This window comes from Kwoniella dejecticola, chromosome 11 (genome assembly GCF_000512565.2).
Source record: "Kwoniella dejecticola CBS 10117 chromosome 11, complete sequence".
NCBI lineage: Eukaryota > Fungi > Basidiomycota > Tremellomycetes > Tremellales > Cryptococcaceae > Kwoniella > Kwoniella dejecticola.
In genome coordinates, this window is record NC_089311.1 from 737115 (window position 1) to 756656 (window position 19542).

General features: G+C 48.7%; 6 protein-coding genes across 6 annotated transcripts; 2 read left to right on the forward strand and 4 right to left on the reverse strand.

The window, feature by feature from the left end:
* Positions 1–1598: 1598 nt before the first annotated feature.
* I303_108398 (mitochondrial distribution and morphology protein 34) lies at positions 1599–4294 on the reverse strand (the record flags this gene model as incomplete). The annotated part of the gene is made up of 4 exons (XM_018410548.1): positions 1599–2705; positions 2764–4023; positions 4081–4143; positions 4205–4294. 4 exons carry the CDS (start codon positions 4292–4294, stop codon positions 1599–1601), a joined length of 2520 nt encoding a protein of 839 aa, XP_018260357.1.
* A 500-nt stretch (positions 4295–4794) lies between these two features.
* I303_108399 (uncharacterized protein) lies at positions 4795–9896 on the forward strand (the record flags this gene model as incomplete). Its single annotated transcript, XM_018410547.1, has 8 exons — positions 4795–5021; positions 5115–5280; positions 5349–6181; positions 6273–8742; positions 8807–8854; positions 8901–9288; positions 9385–9565; positions 9707–9896. The coding sequence occupies 8 exons, from the start codon at positions 4795–4797 to the stop codon at positions 9894–9896; spliced, it is 4503 nt and encodes a 1500-aa protein (XP_018260356.1).
* A 623-nt stretch (positions 9897–10519) lies between these two features.
* Positions 10520–12353, reverse strand: I303_108400 (uncharacterized protein; the record flags this gene model as incomplete). Its single annotated transcript, XM_018410546.1, has 8 exons — positions 10520–10591; positions 10691–10850; positions 10997–11260; positions 11353–11389; positions 11491–11634; positions 11730–11865; positions 12014–12074; positions 12205–12353. The coding sequence occupies 8 exons, from the start codon at positions 12351–12353 to the stop codon at positions 10520–10522; spliced, it is 1023 nt and encodes a 340-aa protein (XP_018260355.1).
* A 1059-nt stretch (positions 12354–13412) lies between these two features.
* On the reverse strand, positions 13413–14832 carry I303_108401 (uncharacterized protein; the record flags this gene model as incomplete). The annotated part of the gene is made up of 8 exons (XM_065969821.1): positions 13413–13687; positions 13792–13946; positions 14016–14055; positions 14120–14174; positions 14331–14413; positions 14531–14584; positions 14656–14682; positions 14796–14832. The coding sequence occupies 8 exons, from the start codon at positions 14830–14832 to the stop codon at positions 13413–13415; spliced, it is 726 nt and encodes a 241-aa protein (XP_065825893.1).
* Positions 14833–15254: 422 nt separating this feature from the next.
* Positions 15255–16100, forward strand: I303_108402 (FK506-binding protein 2; the record flags this gene model as incomplete). Its single annotated transcript, XM_018410544.1, has 4 exons — positions 15255–15412; positions 15592–15668; positions 15796–15894; positions 16003–16100. The coding sequence occupies 4 exons, from the start codon at positions 15255–15257 to the stop codon at positions 16098–16100; spliced, it is 432 nt and encodes a 143-aa protein (XP_018260353.1).
* Positions 16101–16480: 380 nt separating this feature from the next.
* Positions 16481–18807, reverse strand: I303_108403 (uncharacterized protein; the record flags this gene model as incomplete). Its single annotated transcript, XM_018410543.1, has 4 exons — positions 16481–16963; positions 17124–17637; positions 17943–18618; positions 18726–18807. The coding sequence occupies 4 exons, from the start codon at positions 18805–18807 to the stop codon at positions 16481–16483; spliced, it is 1755 nt and encodes a 584-aa protein (XP_018260352.1).
* Between the last annotated feature and the right edge of the window lie 735 nt (positions 18808–19542).

Sequence of the window (19542 nt, forward strand, 5' to 3'; positions counted from 1 at the left end):
AAAAGAACGAGTGGAGCATATAGAAACGAATTGCTGGTTCAGAAGTGTGAATGTGGGGAATGATGGTGATGAGGAGTTTGATCCGTTTGACAAATTGATTGATGGTATGTGCACCGTCACCTTGGTACGTGTCTTGGCGTTGACACCGAGATGACCGAGCTCAACCAAAGAGTTCTTTGCTTCGTGTATGAGTATGGAGTATGACCTGTGCTCCGGCGCAGTGACTCGTTTTAGCGTTCAGCTTGATTTAACGATGTTTGTCGAATGACCGAACTGAACTGAATAGATCACCGGCCGAGACAATTCTATTGTTCTAAAGAAGCTTAAAAGAAGCAAGAAGGTGCACCTGTAGGTTCAGGTGTTGCTATATCAACGAAGAAAAGAAAAACAAACATATCCGCAAAGTAGTTGAATCAAGTAAATAAGCTTGTCTTGTATCGTGGACAGCATTGCATCATGGTCCGTTTAAACTTTCTTAGTATGAGTATGAGTGCATGAGTAATCGTCGAATCTTCTTCTTCTCTCGTTACGCCTTACAGGCCAAGCCGCTCCAGTAGAGAGGTAAAAAATCTGATATTGAATACTAACTGTATTACCTCGGTTGTTATGCATGCACCTTCAAAAGGAACTTCATCCGAAATCCCGAAAGCAGAACCTGCCAAGACCACCTCTTTCCGTAAAACCACCCTTTATTGCGTAAGACCAGGATAACCAGGATACCCAAGTCTTTTCTTGGCCTCAGCCTTCAGCTCTTACCGCACGATTGCCTGCAGGACCCAAGTCAAAGAATGAGAATTAGGGTGCGTTTCACATGGATAGCATAAATATACGCTAAAGCTGACTCGCTTACCATACATGTATCTCGTTGGTCTGCGAGATGCACAGCAGCATATGTCAAGCTCTGTCCGAGTCGCTTATCTTATGTACTTATCAAGAAGCGCAGAAAGCCCAGAAGGTACTACTGAGTAAGTACTACCAAGTCCTCTTTTCTCGGCATCCCGAGAATCTTATTCCCAAATGACGAGGAGGCTAGCTGTAGTATCATAATCAGTCGGCGGCACGCGCTCAGAGCGAAGCGCCTCAACACCGGAAAGGGATGCAAGGTAGGTAAACACAAAGAACAAAAAATCTCCGCGGAAATTAAGCATAGTGAAAACACAGCATACGTAGGTCGTGTGACCGGTGTAAGCATTCGGATGGTCGCGTCCAACTTAACGCATCAACCGTCATATCAGTCATGGAATCCGTGGAACTTCTGGTTTCGATGCTTGGCATCGGGTACACAAGAGAGCAACCACTCTTTCCCCGGATAGAAGCGTATTGACGCATCGCGGCCGCGAATACAGCACGAGCTGATTCGCAGTCGCGCAGAGCAATCCGAAATCTGCACGATCTTGATGGACAGACTTCAGTCTCGACTTCGCTTCGTACGTTACTTGTCAACAGAGTACTGAGCAGTAGCTGCATATGCGCCGTGCTATACATGAGGACAGGCAGTGTTTGATGGTCCGGCACACTGAGTAATACAACAAGAAGCAGACCCACTGAAAAGCTAGATAGATGCCCTAAAGAAGAAGTCGATAGTATGTGGATATAATTTACAATGCAGGGAACCCATACGAAGTCCTCGAATCAGGATTCCTCCTCATGTTAGGTCTTCTCTCCAGCGCCGGCCCCGGCGTGTTGAGCGCTACCAGCCCTATCTTCCTACTTATATCACTAACGTCCGATTGAGGCTGACTGTCATACGACATTGGTCGGATCTTCCTCGTGTGACTATTGCTCCGTATTACAGAGTCATCGACTTCATCAATATCACCCGAATTGATCGTCTCCGCCGAATTCTCTCTTAACCCCCTCACATCTCGGGCGTTCCCCCATTCCCTTTCCTTTTCCTGTTTCTTCGTGTCTGTGCTTGTAAGACGATGTATTCTCTTTCGTCTGGCTTTTATAACACCTTCACTCGAGCCGGGCCTCGAAGGTATATTACCTCCTGCCGCAAGTGCAAGTGACAATGACAATCCACTGGATCCAATCCCCGTATTGCTCGCTGTCATACCAGTGTTAGACCTGCCGAGGTAGGGGAACGATCTGACTGCGATATGCTCGTGGCCCCTAGCATAAGGCGACAGAGTATGGGCCGAGTGGGAAAGGGTAGCGAGCTGGCTGACCGAATTGTTTAGAGGTAAAGTGATACCTCCCGGACCGATGTTACGAGGGGGGAAAGACGTCCCTGGAGAAGTACCGCTTATACTTGAATTGCGATTCCTAGTGAGCGGATGCATCTGCGATTGTGGTTGCGCCTTGGACGGCTGTGAGATAGATAAAGGTTTGGACCCGCTTGAAGGGATACTGGATGTTGGATTTGTAGAGAGGGTATTTGATCTTGATGGTCCACTGTTATCCCAGGAAGCGGAGGCTGTTCCTGAAGATCCGCCTGCATTGGATTGTCGACGAGATAAAGATAAAGAGCTGCGATGAGCTGTTCTGTTGTATGCTGGAGGGGGGACAGGTAGGGGTATTGCACTGAATGATTCTGATCGAGGGATAGTATAACTGCCTTGGGCGGCAGCGGCGGAAGACAGGAATACGTCAGATCGAGAAGTTACCATTCGTCTCAAGCTTGATGGACCTGCTTGAGATAAGGTCGGTGACATCAGACCGACGCCCGAAACGGACGGCGTGAAGGGTCGCATGCGAAGACTCTATAACACGTCATCAGCCATCGGTAGACTATCTTTGCGGAAGGTGCATGACACTCACTCCGACAGTTGAAGAGGCACCGTCAATTGAGCTAGCTCGAGCGGTGACACTGCCGCCTGTAGCGGTGCCCGCTGGACTTGGCATCGCTCCGCCTCCTCCCGCTTCGGAGGGCGCTCGAATTAGCGATTGAGAATGATACACCCTTGGCCGCGTGATGACCCCTCCTCCGACCGCAGGGAATGTCTCCCATCCCATCTGATCCTGATCGTCGTTTGCGTGGCCGTACCGAGATCCCGCAGCTGACATGAGTGATTGTCTTCTCGATTTTCTCGGTATCGATCTCAGAGCATCATCCATTTCGACCATATCGAATGACCGCACTTCGTCTTCATCGTCTTCTTCATCCTCGTCAAACTCATCACTGAGATAATCTCCTTCATCACCGTCCTGCTGTATAGGCATAGACATCAATGAACCCAATCCTCTATTTCCGCCTTCTCTCGATTTTTCCCAGAGCCTGCCAAACGCTTCGTATCCACTATGAGTTGGCACGCCCTCGGGCCTGAGTCCATAGGTCGGGTCGTAATCCTCTATGTCTGGGAACGTGGTGTAGCTCGTAGGCGACTCCGAAATGGAGTTACCACTTGTGCTCGGTCTTCTAGCTCTCATCGATCTTGCCAAAGCTTGTTTCCTAGGTGTATTGAATTTCTCCGGATTTGTCGAGGGATGTGGTGGGAAGATCGCAGGTTCAGCATAAGGGTTCTGATGGTCGACTTCATCTTCTTCTCGCTCCCTTTCATCCTCTGGGATAGTCTCGTTCACTCCGATATCTCTGTACGGAGTTTCAACTTTTCCCCCAACGCCTGTTCCATGAAACCACCTCTGCGACAAGCGATGTATGATACCAGGGAGATCTTCTCGGAACATCTCCCTCAACTGGCCTTCTATCTCTTGTTGCAAGTACCCTCTAATGACTTCTACCGAATCGAAGGTAGAAGACACGTCCACGTTTTGCAAGGGATCGTTCTTGAAGACAAGGGTTATACCTTTCGAAGCTGATACCACTAGAATCAAAATTGCTCGAAGGTGCAATTTCGATAATCGCAGTGTCATGGGGACCAAGAGCGGTTGAGAGGCCAGCAAAGGTGTTGAAAGAGGTAATGTCGATGATGACGATAGATTCGGATTATGTGATAAAGGATTGGCCTGAACTCGGCACCTAACCTCTAGCCACGCATCTCCAGAATATCCTAACCTCAATATACCTCTGAATCGATCTAATGACAGGTCTCCGATTTCCAGTAAAGTCAGGGTCGGTGGCTACATGAAAGCTTGTCAGCTGGGGTCCAAGGGATAGATAGATTTGGGCTAGCTCACCTCCTTACCCATACTCAGCTCGACCACCTCTATTCGACCTTGAATGACTGGCGGTTTATTACCCTAGCAACGGCTGGATGATCAGGGAGTTGCCGATGCAGATATGTATGGGTACACAGCGTACCTTGTTTAGAGCACCTTCCAGCATTGCCTTTGCATCTTCATGAAATGCAGGTGAAAACGCCGTCGACCAAGAGGGGAAGACGAATGACATTTTGCTATTTCAGATCCGACTGTCGCGTCGGTTCCTCGAACGGCAGACTGAAGTGCGGGATATTCTCTTATGCGCTTGTTGCCAGATCAAGGGCCATGGAAGCTATATCGAGATCATCTTGGCCATGGTGTGGGGTTACGCTGTTGGAGCCGTGATTATCAAGTCAACAATCTTGAGTGGACAGACAGCCTGAAGAGTTGGTTGATTTTTGAGGGACTATACATTTGATCGACCCGCGTCACAAGCACGGCATGCGTATTATCGCAGCGACTACCGTGGGAATACTACAGAGGATGTACGTAATACCACGAGGTACCACCTGTTTATCAGTTAGTCAACCATATATAACAAGCAGAAATTAATCAATATGACTTGGTATCAACTTGTTCTTTCCTTCATTCTGATCTCTTTCCCCTCCATGCCTATGAGCACCTCGCATCTCACCGCCAGACTCGGGTCTCGGCACACGGTCCGCATTGACGGGCGTACATGATAGCATGATGCCAAACTGGGTTACCGATACCGATAACTCAACCTCGAATTCAACTGCACCTGCAACAGCAGGTAATCACGAGAAAGCCCCAAATGCCCACTTCCAGGGCAATGCTACGGCTCGCACAGATGTATTCTCGGCATTCAGTCCAGCTACTAACGTAGCTAAACCAGCTCAGAGCGCCGCGAATAGACTCCCAGTCATTACAGCCTCGAATGAGCCTCGCAAAGAATCGTAAGTCGACCGTCAACCAGATGTGATCCGTCATTCTCCTTTTGCTCTTCCATTTTCGGGGTGAGCGCTGATCCAAGGAAAATCGAATCTCAGCCCGATCATCCTCTCACCAGACACGCCTCCTCAGTCCGCGTTACCTCAGGTACCCGATCCTCTTCCTGTGCTCATGCTGAAGTCAAATTCTGCTCAAGCTTCATCGAGCGGTGCCAGCAACCAGAACGCGCGGCCTCAGCAACAAGCAAATGAGGCTCATCATCTTGTAAGTGTATCATGCTCCAAAAATGCGAAACCCGACGGGAGGTCAAGGGCTAACGGCAAGATATGCAGAAGCACCCAACTCCTCAACGATCCGTCAATACCGGTGTGCTCCAAGATGGCTTCAAAGCGTACGTCGGCGCAACGCCGCAACAAGCTGCACAGGTATCGTACAGCTCTCCATCCATTTCGACCATTAAGGCCAATTCAAATTCGAGTGTAGCTGCTACTACCAGCGGCGTGCGAGTTGTCGCCCAAATGTCACCTGCGATACCCTTCCAATTCGTCATTCAAGGTAATCAGGTTGCGACATTCTCCATTCATCCGGAATACGCTCAAAGGAATTTTCGGTTCATCTCCAAGGACAAATCGTCTCGACAACTCACAACCCTCGATATCCTTAATCTGGCTTCCCCGTCACTCAACGCTTCTGACATGGACCAGGCAATTAAAGATCCCGCCTTCCTCATCAACTTGGGAAAACGGTTGGTGGATGCAGCAAATACCCGAGATCCCCTATTACAATCTCCGCAAATCAATAGTCTTCGTGAGCAGCAACTACAAGGATCATCCCAGACCAGCCATTCGAATCCACCTCAGCCGGCTCAAGCCGGGCCTTCGCGACCAACAGCTTTTGTAGCTTCCAACGGTTATTCTTACATTTCGAAGGAAACAATTCCGCAGTCACACCGCGCGATAGACGATATTCAGCAGTCCCAGTTGCTCAATCAACCGGACGGCAGACAGACATTCGTAGAGAACACTAGAACGACAAGCGCAGGGACACCGGTGCAGAGTCCTAGTATCGCTATTCCACATCCGGCTGGGCCGCCGGAACTTCAGGCAATCCTGCAAGGGCTCGCCAAAGAACAGCAAAATCTAGAACAGCGTTTCGGGAGAGCTTGGTGAGCCAGACTTTCCAGCTTGAGACTCTGCATTTCAAGTCATATCGAGTGCACACCCAGTGATTGCTGACGGACCTCACTGAGATGTCAGGGAAGAATGGAATACAGCGCAGTCTACTTCTCGGAACGGCATAATTGAGCTATTCCGCAGATTTGCTCAATCATCAGAAGAGGTCAACAAGCTCAAAGCCGCCCTGGTCGAGGAGCGAAACAAATTGCTCACATCGCAAGCGTCCGTCTTACGGTTGACTGAAAGCGAAACAAATATTCGGACCGAGCTTCAAGAAGTGAAACGAAAGCTGCGCAGCGAGGTCGATGCACGAAAAGAGCACGATGAGACCCATGGCAAGGAGGAAATCGAAAATCGGCTGCGGACCGAGATTCAGGAGGCTCAGAAAGCGCTGCACGCGGAGACAGTAGAAAAGACTAAGGCTCAGGCCGCCAATAGCACTGAATTGGTGCAGCTGAGCCAATGCACGAACGAGCTGCAGCGGGTCAAGACCCAGCAATCGAACGATCTCACCACCTACAACGAAAAGATAATCACTTTGGAGAAGGAGCAAAATGAGAAGATCAAACAGCTTACCGCTCAACATGATCAACAGGTCGAGAAGCTGGAGAAGGAGCTGCATGAAGCTTCAAAACCTGTATTCGGTGTACATGCCACGACCTCACCCAGACTGTCCAAATCTCCAGCCGATCCCGCTGTGGAATCGGCTAAATTGCGATCCTTACTCAAGGCTAAGAATGAGAAGTTCGCTGAATTGAAAGTGGAATCCGATAACAAGATCGCAGAGCTGGAAGCACAATTATCTATGGCTTCCCAGGAGTCGAAAGCTAACAGAGCCAAATTACAAAGTCAGAATGCAAGCACGGTCGAACGTCTCGAGAAGAAGATAAGAGAGCTAGAGAAAGACAAGTCTCAACTCGCTACCCCTGCTCGTGCTCCCAATCCCGATCAAGAGATGACCGTTGCTCTCACCAGGATACTGAACTGGTGCGAGAGTCTGCAGAAGAGCCTAATACGCACGACAAGCATCAGTAACGAGACTGACACCTCGGCTACCGCAAGTCCAGTCTTGACCCCTGTGCGCCCTCCAGCCGACACTGCTGCACCCAATGAAGCCGTTCCGCGGAAACTTCTGCTAGATAGGGCAAACGAATTCATACGCGACATGAAGGCTACCGCTACTACTGTCCTTTCTAGAAAGAAGGAACGAGAGGAAAAGGTCAAGAAATTACAAGGTCAAGTGGAGTTATTGAGAGTCGAGCTCAACGCGGCGCAGACTTCTCAACTATCATCGAATACATCCGATGAAGCCTGCAGTGATTTGGATGATGTTACGAAGGCATTCAACAAGATCGTTACTTGGGGCAAAAACATCCAAAGCTTGATGGGAAGGCGGACCGATCGGCCGTTAGAAACGATGAAACCGCTCGAGACAGCCGATCAGTTTCGAAAGGAGATGCACGCTATATTTGAGGAGATGCAATCGAAGGGCAAAGCTCAGAATAGATTGATTGAAGAATATGAAAAGTCTACTAGCACTCTGAAGAGCAAGCTTGACGACAAGGAAAAGCAACTTCAGGCGAATTTACAAGCTCTGCTCTCCAAGACGACACAATACGATGAAACTGCCAACGTACTCAAAGTCACATACAAATTGCTCGAAGACACGAAGCAGATGCTGAAAGATGTCCAAGCGCAACTCGATGCCGCACAAACGCAAGCGAAGGATCGCCAAAACGGATTGATTGCGGTGAAAACCAAATTGATCGCTACAGATGAGACTATAGGGAAATTGGAACAGACAATAGTGGAGAAGGATGAGGCTCTTGCAAAGAAGGATAGGGATCTAAGGAAGAAGGAAGAGGAGATAAAGAAGAAAGATGAGGAGATGACCGAGAAGAATGAGGTGATCGCGAATAAAAACGAGGAGATAAAGAAAAAGGACGCCGAGCTGGAAGTCGTGAGAGAAGCCATCAAGCGACACCAGGAAGATTTAGACAGCAAAGAACAGGAACTGGAAGTGATGAGGAGAGACATCAAGCTCAAGGAGGAATCTCTGCAAGGCAAAGACGAGGAAATGGAAGACGTGAGGAGATACATGAGGTCTAAGGAAGAAGAAGTCAAAAGCAAAGAAGAGGAAGTCAGAAACACAAAAGCAGAATTGAGGGCAAAGTGTAAAGAGTGCGAGGAGAAATGCAAAGCTCTGCAATTGATGTTAGATGAGGATCGAGCGGAGGCCCAGATGGATCTCGACACGGGAAGGAAGGAAACGAGGGAGATGTTGAAGGGACAGAAGAAGATTATCGCCGAGAAGGAAGGCCTTCAAGCTGAAAAGGACGAACTGTTGGGGCAGCTCTCTGAACGAAGGGAAGAAATAAAGGAGTTGAAGAAGGAGATCGAGGAGAAACAAGCGACTGTTGATAACGCAGAGACGCAAATCAGGGAGGCGATGGACAAGCAGTTTGAGCAAAGAGAGGGGTATGTGGCCGCTGAGAATGAGTTGAAGAGCCAGAGGGACCAGCTCAAGGAGGCAATCAAGAAGTTGGAAGAGGTAAGTCGCACTTTCATCTCATACACAGGGAGCGATCAACACTGATTCCGTACATTCTTTCCAGGAGCTCAAGACTTTGAAGCAAAACTCTCCGAAAATCAAGGCGGAACTGGTGAGATCTCACACGGCACTGCTGTCGCCATTACCGCTGACTTCAGGTTTTTCGACCGAGCGCTCCAAATCGGCATTCACCATCCTCGAGCTTAGGACGTCCCGTTGCAAGAAACCAACAAATCATTAATAGCAACGGCAAACGACCTAGCTCGCAGTTATCAACTTCGACTCCGGCGTCAAAAATCGCTGAACGGTCGGCGTCTCCAGACATTCTCCTCTTTGATTCGCAGCCTCCTCACACACCCAGGCAGGGATTACCAACCTCATCGCAGCCGGGCCATAGGAACCTGTCAAATACGCCGTTGTTCTTCAACAACGAAGAATCTACAGATCGCTCAATCAGCCAGACTCCAGATACACCGGGCCTTTCTCAGAGTGTCCAAGGGCTAAGGCCAAAGAAAAGGCAAAAAAGGATTATTGACGGTGAACATGGTGAGTTCGAACGTCAGCAGGATTGCGCACCGGATGGACAAAGTGAGAGATGACAAGGCTGATCGGTGACACAAATCGGGGTATTGATCACGTCAGACGAAGGCACTCCAGCACCCGAAGTAAGGGCGATTCCAAAAGCCGCATCCGTTACACCGTCCGTAGCAGGCTCCGCATATTCTGTCCTCTCTTACAAGCCTGTATCCGACGATTGGGTTAAACAAAACATCGGTCTGTGCTTACACAGATCTCACGGTAAAGTCAGGTGTAAACTATGCTTGTGAGTCTTATCATTTCATCATTTGTCATTACTATCATATTATCGATGAGCGATAGTCTTCAACTTCTGTTTGTATTGTGTCTTGTCAAATAAGTCATTTCTTGCTGCTGATAAGAATGTAATCTTTCGAACATTACACAGTGTCGCGGAGAAGAGAGCCGAAACACCCAGAAAACAGGATATGAAATTGGAAGATATGGAACCCCTCCCGGCCGGCCTAAGCGAGGACGAGTTGCTCGGACATCTGAAAACGCATGGGGCTACGCTGAGGAGGTTGAAAATCAAGAGGGTCAGAGAAGGGAAAGAAGAAGCGTCGCCTGAGCCTGAATGATCGGGTGAGATCGTTACCAGCGACATTGGCACAAATGCCGGCGAGATCGGGACCAACATCCAGTAAGAGAGGGAAGCTGTGAATTGTTGGCCATGAGTAGAGGTAAAAGTAAAAGCACAAGAGAGAGTTTCCTTTTTTCCCCCCTTCAGCATTCGCAACCATCGTATATAAAATGATTTTGTGTGACATTTTCTCATTTATTCCATACTCCCACATACCTCCTAGCATTTCGAGACGCATCGCAAACCGTATTCGAGCATATCTCACTCGATCTTTGTAAAGATATTCGTTGTATAGTTACTCGTACTTATTTCATTTCCATCCTCTACGTCAACATTGAGGTAAGCGTAACACTTAGATCACATTGACAACGGTCTCGTTCACATTCACAACACCTTACAGATTATTGTTGTATATATATGAATCATCATTCTTCAGTGTCAGTGGTAGATATCATACCGTTGTATTATGCAAGCGAAGTATTACTCGTACATGATGTCCATGAACTGCGTAAATCCACTCCTGTGAGTGCACCAAAATCACGATTCGAGAAATGTGATAAAGTGTGTACAGTAGAGCAGGTCGTAGATCGTGATTCAGTTTCGCAGTGCATGGGTACTACCTCATTCCTCGTACTCGGCCCCAAGGTTCGATCCTTTCGCACGATCGATGATCTTCTTAACTCTCTCATAAACCTATACACAGACCAGTCGTCAGCCTTATTATTGCAATGCAGAGGCTTTCACTCCAGTCCGATGAACGTCAGTAAGACACATGCTGAACTGATGACTCACGGTAAAGACGATAGCTTGACCCGGTGCGACTCTCAACACTCTCGGCGTGATCCCTTTGTAGAACGCCTTGGCACCTTCGTTCTTGAACATGTCCGAGGTGACTTTGATCAGACGTGACATGGCGGTCTCTCCTGGGACATGGGAAGCTTTTTGGATTCGGCTGAATATCATAGTACGAGATCAGCTTTTATCGTTCCTCTTCGAATACGAATTCACGGCACATCTTTGTTCTGAAAGTGAGTCAGGGATCGCGCGGACGAACCGCAGTATAGGACGAAATCGTGATGATGATCCAGGAACACTCACGTCTTGATCGTATCTATCGGAGCGTTGGAGAAGGGGCCCATTGCACCAGAGACCAGACCTAGGATCATAGTTTGCCACGAAGGTAGGGCGTTGGCTTCCTTGTATTGAGGCTGGAAGTCGAAGGCCCATTTCTTGAATTGCTGATACGCCGTGAAGTTGACTCCTTGGTTCGTGGCTTGTCGAAGGGCGGTAAGGGATACACCTCGATATAGGGTTGATAAGCCTTCTTCGCGAACGATCGTGAAAGCCGCATGAGCCGCATTCCTATGAAGCCGAAAGACAATTGATATCAGAGTTCTGTTCGATTCTCGTAGAACCCAGCATCTGACAAGGTTGTGTGGATGGAGTTAACTTACCGGTATCGAGGTATATCCAGGGGATCCGCGAGTGAGTCTATTTCACGCAATATCCATCAGTAAGTCAGTCCAGTTGTTGATTGTCTCATCATTCGAAGGGAAGTGCACGTGGTCAAGAATCTAAGCTAGATGACTTACGCTGCTGAGCTTGTAATCTAATTTTTATAACTTCCATAGGCGTCACCACCGCAACAGCTTCCGTGGCACCCGCTCCTAGACCAGCTAAAAATGTGCCGGAGGGTGTGATCTTCCCGTCGGACGATGATAGCCACCCTTTGTACACTACGAAATACGTGATTTTAGCATTCAGCGTCTCCCTCCAGGCTGAGTGTGTGTCTCCGGTATTCGGACACAGAAGGAACGGCGGAACTACTCACTCTCAAAAGACGCAAAACGTATTGCCATCTTAGGTACGATGCCCGATATGACAGCTCCCAGACCTTTGTACAGACCCAAAGGCGTTTCACGAGCTGCAATCTGACGACCTGTAGCGAAAAATCCTAGTGGTTTCAACTGTGCATTTGCATCAGCGTCGCATTTGGCGGACAACCTCATGTTCTCTCAAAGATCGTTTGTGAGTTTGTGAGTATACCCATAGACAGACCGGGACATTTTGACGTTGGGGCTAGGATAGGCGAGAGTGACATTGACTTTGACGCACCCCTTCAAGTTTCCTGGATTTACTTAATTGCATTCTCACTTTGATCGTATCTAGCGGATGACTGCGGTGTGATACAACCTACTACATCAGCTCTGTGACATCCTTGCTTTTCCAGTAAGGAAAAAGCGAGATGACTCCACAGAGAGGAGACGTGAGAGAGGATGCATAGTCCTATCGCTGGTGCAACTTACCATACTAGAGCTTCAGCCAAGCCTGCTACACCACCAGCTATGAGATGCGTCGATAAAGGGATCTTCTCTTTGGTAGTTGCAGGATTCGAGAGTGAGATCCTATCGCCTGAGGCTCCTCCTCCACGGGGCTTTGACGTCGACGAGGACATTCTGGGTTTTCTTTAATGATGGTATCGGTTCTGTATGGCTTAAGAGATAGCTCGAAAGCGAGAATAGGTGCAGTAGTGGCTTCGCTACCGGAAATGTAGGGTGTTATGAAGCGACGACTGAATGCTATAGGTGTTGATTATCGGTATGGAGCAATTAAGAAATTATAGCAATGCTCTCCAATTGAATCGAGCGCTTCGAGGACTAGATAGATTGAAGTCAAGTAGAGTAGAGTCGAGTGAGATGTAGTTAACTTGGTATCAGACAGACCAAGTGATTTATATCTTCACCTCTCCAAAAAGTGTAAGGTGTGAGGCGTAAGACGTAAGGTTAATTCCGATATATACCTCAAATATTTCTTCGACTCGAAGAACAGCCTCTAGATGTGCGGTGCAGCTGATATGATACATACGCTTCACACTCCTCTGAACTGGTTAAGCCTAGCAGAACCACCTTCCAACGCATTCAGACTTTTTTTCTGCGTCTGTAGACGGAATTCACTGAATGCGAATGATGTAAAGTGAATGTGAGTGAATCACCCGGTCATTCGATATAACCGGTCTACCACGCAACTATAGCCGGATTTTAAGCGGTCACGTTCCTCATAACTGTCGGTTTTACTCGGTAGGCCGCTGTCATACTTCACTAGTACTGACTGTAAACTGCATTCGAGTCAATCCATTCAACCCATGCTATGGAGGACTGTCCAATGCAACAAGGATTCGAGCATCAGCATGGATGACGCATAATGCAAAACAAGCAATATCAGACATGAGGTCAAGGAAGTAAGAAGAGGTGCAACTCCGCTGGCGGAAAATCCATTATAAGGCATATATACGACAGTTATATCTCACCAGCTGTGAGAACGGACTACATCCTTCGAGGGTTCCCACCTCCTCTCTTCTGAACAGAGTGTTCACTCTAATGATACCTTGGGAATCTACTTACACAACATACTATTATCCTATTACACCCACATCGCACCAACATCCGCCCTCACCACAAATCTAAAAACGCACATGTCGATCGTCCCAAGCAGCCCCAAACTCATGCCCGGCTCGCTAACAGCTACACCGCTGACCACCTCCAACCATATCCCTCAAACTAACACTATCCCTCCTCCTTTTCTTGCGCACGCTCCCGCCGAATGCAGCTGATAACCTCGAATCACTTCCCACTGCGCGCAATTGTCGTTCTCCATAGCTTATTCCCGTCCCTGCTGAGTCCGGGTCTAACGTACCTGCATCGATAGCTGATAAGATCGTTCGGCCAGCCAACAAGAAGGGGGTAGTCACGTTCGTCCCTGTCAATGAAGATACTTCGACGAACAGTAGTCCTAGATCATCACCACTGTCAGCTGTTCGTCCCTACGGAATGTGAGAAATTCACAGCTTGACTTGAGGTAGTCAACGATGAGAGGCGAAAAGAGCGAGGACTGACCGTTTTCCTGAGCCCAGCGCGATCCTTCAGCGTACTCAACCTCCCTATCTTCCTCCTTGTCCAGTTTATTCCCCACTAACACCATGACCAGGTGCGGCGACGCCAATGCTCGACAGTCTGTCAACCATCTACTCAGATTGACGAAGGACTGCCGCCTTTGTATATCGATGATCCTCAGCCTTAATCTCTACCAGAGTTTGCGACGAGGCAGCTGAGGGACGTACGACGTTATATCGTAGACTAGTATCGCTCCTGCTGCTCCGCCTGTCCAACGTGAGAGAGTGACATTCAGCTGAGTGTAGCCTGCTGGAAAGGACAGCTGACTCACGATAATATGATCGAGTCACACTTCTAAATCGTTCTTGGCCTGCTGTATCCCATAACTAGGTATCACATAAATTTTGAGTTAGTCCGTTGCCTTTCGTTTGCAGCATGGTATAACTCGATAGGCGAATGGCGTGGATTGCCTTAACTTGAATTGCATATCGGCGGACCACCACCCTTTTTAATGAGTCGATTGATTAGAAGATTCGGCCCACCTGCAGCTTTATATTCCGATCTCCTATCCTCAATGTCCTAGACGAAAATTCCACTCCTATCGTGTGCGCAGAGTTCTCCTTGACTAAGGTGATCCAAGCAAAATAACATGAAGCATGTCAGCTACTGGACCCTATGACCCCCTCAAATCGGTGATTACGGGATGTTGCAGCTACTTCGATCTAATCGTTTGGCCACTCACATTGTTCATGTATGCAATGATACAACAGACATGATTTCCCTGTCCCCGCTTCGCCTGAGACGATAGCGTATGTTCAGCTATTGCGGTCCATTTCACCGAGTGCAGAATGGGACGATGCGACTTACCTATAACGATGAATTTGAATAGGTAGTCTACAGCCGACTCAAATATCAGCGTCGAGGTATCTTGGTCCTCAGGCAAGCTATCATAGTCTGTCCACCCAAAAGCAAAAGGAAAGTTAGAGCAGGTCTTGCGATGGACTAACCGTAGGCTTCCACCAACTCGGTCCCCTCGTGGTCCATCGTTAGGTCAGTCGTACTCGTCTCCTGGGCTGCAGCGGAGGTAGACGCCTCCTCACTTGGGGACGGTGAGGATCCAGTACAGTACAAGTCCAAGGCAAGTCGACAGAAGTAATTGTCTGAAGAAGCGATCAATGCTTTGCGCTATCATCTCTACGAGTACACACAGGAACGTCATTTCACCCACACGTAACATGTAAATAAAACAAAATCGGAGATTGCCGCTTCACGATCGCTTCAACTGGTGTTGCATTGCTGAACGTGTCACGTATCCGAGTGCAGCTTGGCTTACCTTTGACGGTATCCAATGATCAACCATAATCACATTACTTCACCCCTTTCACTTCTGAGCATTTTACCTGATCACAACACTCTCAAATCAAAGGATAATCGAATGCAGAGGACAGATTGCTCGAAGGTTCAAGATGTACAGCCCCAAAAGCCTTCTTTTCGCTTTACTTCTCTCCCTCGCCCTAGTCTTCGCCGCGAAATCAGGAGCAAACGACCAATTGCAGATTGGCATCAAGTATAAACCGGAGGAATGTCCTATCAAATCGCGAAAAGGCGATAAACTCAGCATGCAGTAAGTCTAGTTGGAACCTGGACATCCCTTCGTCGTATTGTGAAAGCCCCTACAAAGGGTTGCAAGTGATGGACTAGTCATTTTGCGGGACATTGCTTCCATCGGTTTGACAGACATTCACATTCCTGATATCAAGACCAGCTGACGATTGTCTTCTGTGCTTCTGTGTGCCTTCGTAGCTACACGGGCACTCTGGCTAAGGACGGAAGCAAGTTCGACAGTTCGCTCGATAGGAATCAGCCCTTCGAATTTACGCGTGAGTCCACAAGACTGACCGTATTGGCGCTTCGGATCCGCCAATCGCGCGTACCGATTGATAAACGATAAGTGATTGGATGGAAGAGTTATGGCTGACCTGATCTTGATCTACGATGATGATATAGTCGGAGCGGGCCAAGTGATCAAAGGATGGGATCAAGGATTGTTGGATATGTGTATTAGCGAGAAGAGGAAGTTGACTATTCCTCACGAATTGGCTTATGGTGCGTTGCAACGTAACCCAAAAATCAGCTTCGGGTTCACCACTTGCTGCCGGTATTACCGGTAAGTATCAAGCTGGCGAGCTGACCTACTGTTCGCCAATGATGCAGGCGAACGAGGTCACCCTCCTGTCATCCCTCCTCAAAGCACATTGATTTTCGAGGTCGAACTACTGGGAATCAAAAACAGATTCGTAGACGAATTGTAGGAGTCTCCACCATTCGGTGGCGCTGCGGTCTTTCGCAGAATTGAGGAGACCCGAGATCTCTTCATCTCCTTATCAAGAAGTGGGGTCCGGAAGAAGTGAGATGATCTGAATACCGTGGTCAATTGCTGGCTACCCAATTGAAGCAATGCAAATCGTGCTCATAATGATATCAAGCAGCCAATGTCGTGCGACTGACTAAGGCATGCTCATTTTACATTACACATCAATGCGCTCGTCCAGAAACAGGTACAAGTGCTAAAGGAAATACGCTCGTAGATGCTTTTTCTTTCCCATAAGCTATTTGCGAAAAGATGTAGATCCTTCTCCCGAAAGTGACGCTGTCGCGTCGCACCTGGACCTGGACCTGGAGCATATACAGCTTATTCTGCTAACCACTGATACGGTAGGGTCACGCCATCTTCTCTTGCCTTCCCCAGATACCGATGGAGTATATCTTCAACTTCTCGCGTATCAATCCTCATGTCAGACGAGGCGGACGCCGGCTCCGGGTCCACCACTATGGCAGCGTAAGTCTGGTTGAGCATGCTTGCCTCTTCGTAGTTGATAAACGAGAACCATGACGTCGGGAGGAATTCAAGGACGAGCGTTCCCGGACCCGCGAACCGATGATTCATCATCGCCCCTCCGTGAGGTCCGATGAAGGCCAAAGCATCTCGCGACAGAACCTCAATCATCTCCTCCACATCGACATAGGCACCAGGATCGAACAACTCTAGTTTCTCGCTCAGCCCGCGAGTCTCAAGTGTCCTCCTGAGCGAATCGAGCAGTTGAGCTTCGTTCAGCACGCGACGCCCGCCATTCATTGTTGCGCTTCCTCCAATTGATCGGGATGCGTAAAATACCTAATGCAACGGTATACAGTAAACCCCGCGCGAAAGAGCGATAAACAAGCGAATATCAGTTATTGTATCGTGTGACTGTCTATCGCGTGGGCATAGAGTGGGATGGAGAAGTTCATCCGGCAAAACAAGACGAGACGGGTGAGGTGATTACAGTACGAACCGTTTTTTTGGATGACGTGTCCGGTGGATCCCAAGTGTTACTCCATTTGACGCCGAGCATCTCGGCCGCCTTCCAGCTCAAGTAAGGATGTATGAGCGGGGTCTTGCACGAGAAGATCAACCGGTCGACCGACATGGTGCCCCGAACAGAATGCAAAACTCCGGTTTCAGGTTTCTCCTTCGCGCCGAACCCTAGAAGTTTCCACATTTGCTGGACGATGGCATTGCCCATCCTTCCCGTCGCCGGCCTCACGGATGACAACGCGGATGCAGACGCGGACCCGATCGCAGGAGGAATCGACAGGTGCGTCAGGTGAGAGGCTTGAGCCACGATATGCGTCACGCGATCGAGGAAATGTTGAAAAGACCATGAATCGGGCGAGTTGACGATCAATACCGATTCGGATCCAGATGATATTCCGCCACCTTCACCATTGATAGTACCAGCACCAGTACTAGTATTGATACCGCTGATGATACCTGCTTGATGTCTTTGTTGAGAGGCGTTTCGGGGTCTGCGGGATGCCCTGATATCATTGAATCGCGTATGGGGGCTCATACATGCATTCATCGCCCATGAGTCGTAGTTGGAAGGAAGGTCTACTTGGATATCGTGCATGATCTGTTCAAGGATGGAATGCGTCAGCCAAATCAGCCAGGCCTGACCTTCGGAGGTGGGGAAAGGGAGAGGAAAGAGCGACGGTATCGCTTGAATACGAAACATGTCTTTGGATCACACCACTGACACATAAACCTAAGTGGCTTGAAGATACATACTTGTGATTGTGATTGTGATTGGCCGAGTCATTATAAGACTCACAAAGTTTTGTCCATGTTGACTCTGGAAGCCATGTACTGGTACTGCATATCTTCGGACCCCGGAGTCGATCTCGTCATCGTTCGAAATGTTGCTCTCTCTTTGATGTCGGCCGTTTTGGCCATCCATAATTCTTTCGACCTCGACCGGGACGGATCATCGTTATTATCATCGTCGTCGTCGTCGTCGTCGTCGTCATCATCATCGTTCTGGGGGAAGATAGGCAATGGTAGGCCAAACGCAGGATAAATCAATTCTTCTGCGTAGATACTGTCTACTAGAGGATGGCGGGTGACGATGCAAGGAGCGTACCACGACGGTGTCGTGCGTGTGCATTTTTCAATCACGTACGGTGCCCAGATGCTCGATGCGTTCCAATTGTTCGCCAGCACAGCTCGGTCGAATGCATCGCTGTACGTGTACGGCCAAAGCCCCGACCTGTCGCCTTCACCTCCACGTTCTATTTCAGTTTGAGATACAGGAGCGCTTGATGAAGACCATGTTGGCAGCGACACTGACTTGAGGGTGACCTTGTACACGAGGAAGACTAAGGGAGCAGTCAACAAGACGATGGCGGCGAACCTGGCAGTGTGATTGTGAATGTATCTGTGTTTGTGCTTGTATATGTGCTTGTATCTGTGATTGTGTTTGTGCTTGACAGCGTAGATAGCTGATGGTACTGCCAATTTGAGGATCCGAGAGCAATAAGTTCACGTTTTCTGGTCAACACTTGTGCACTTGTTCAGGAAGAGAGAATAGGCAGCAAAACCTTCTAGCATAGCTCACCTCTAGCGGGCATGCCCTCACCGGATCTAGTGTCTCGACGAAGTTCGCGTGCACGCTTCCCGCTATCGACCGGCGTGATCATGGTGTGTGTAAGTATAGCTTGGGATGAATGAAGAGCTCACCTCGAGATGTATGTCTAACGCTAGCTTCCATGGATTGAATGACCGATCGACTGGCGTAACGTCTCGGAAAAAGGCCTAACCACCTTGAGGGCGTGCCGCGCCCCCTTTGAAGAGAACGGTCATCGTACACGAAAAGCATCTCAGGAGCGCATCGGTAGATCCTTGCGGATCAGAGTCTTGACATAGCATAGCTGCATATTCTCATTCGCATCGCAATTTCCCTCCGAGAGCTGCGCATTTCGATATGCGAGTGGGTTGTGTACGGCATTTCGACGCGGCAATTGTGAGATGATCGCTGCGCTTTGAGCGTACCCTTTCTTTGATCTATGACCAATTGAAATGGATTGGTAATTTGTTACGAAAATTCGATACCGAAATTGGGGCGAGTCTCAATCATCGTGACAGCTTGACCGGTTCCATTCTCTTTGTCTTCTTGCGTATGGAAGGTACCGGGGCTGTCGGGCCGATTAGAAGATCTCCAGTGGTGACAATGGAGAGGGAAGAGGGTTAAGTGTCTTTCCGAGCCTCGACGGTGAGGCATAGAGCGATGTCTCTGAGCTATCGTCATTTCCCATCAGCGGTCTCTTGGCAGAAATTACTCAACATTTAGCGACAGTATGATCATGTCCCTCCTTCTGTAGTACTCGGACTCAAGCTAGAGTGTGTCTGCATGGCATGAACCACTGTTTTGGGAA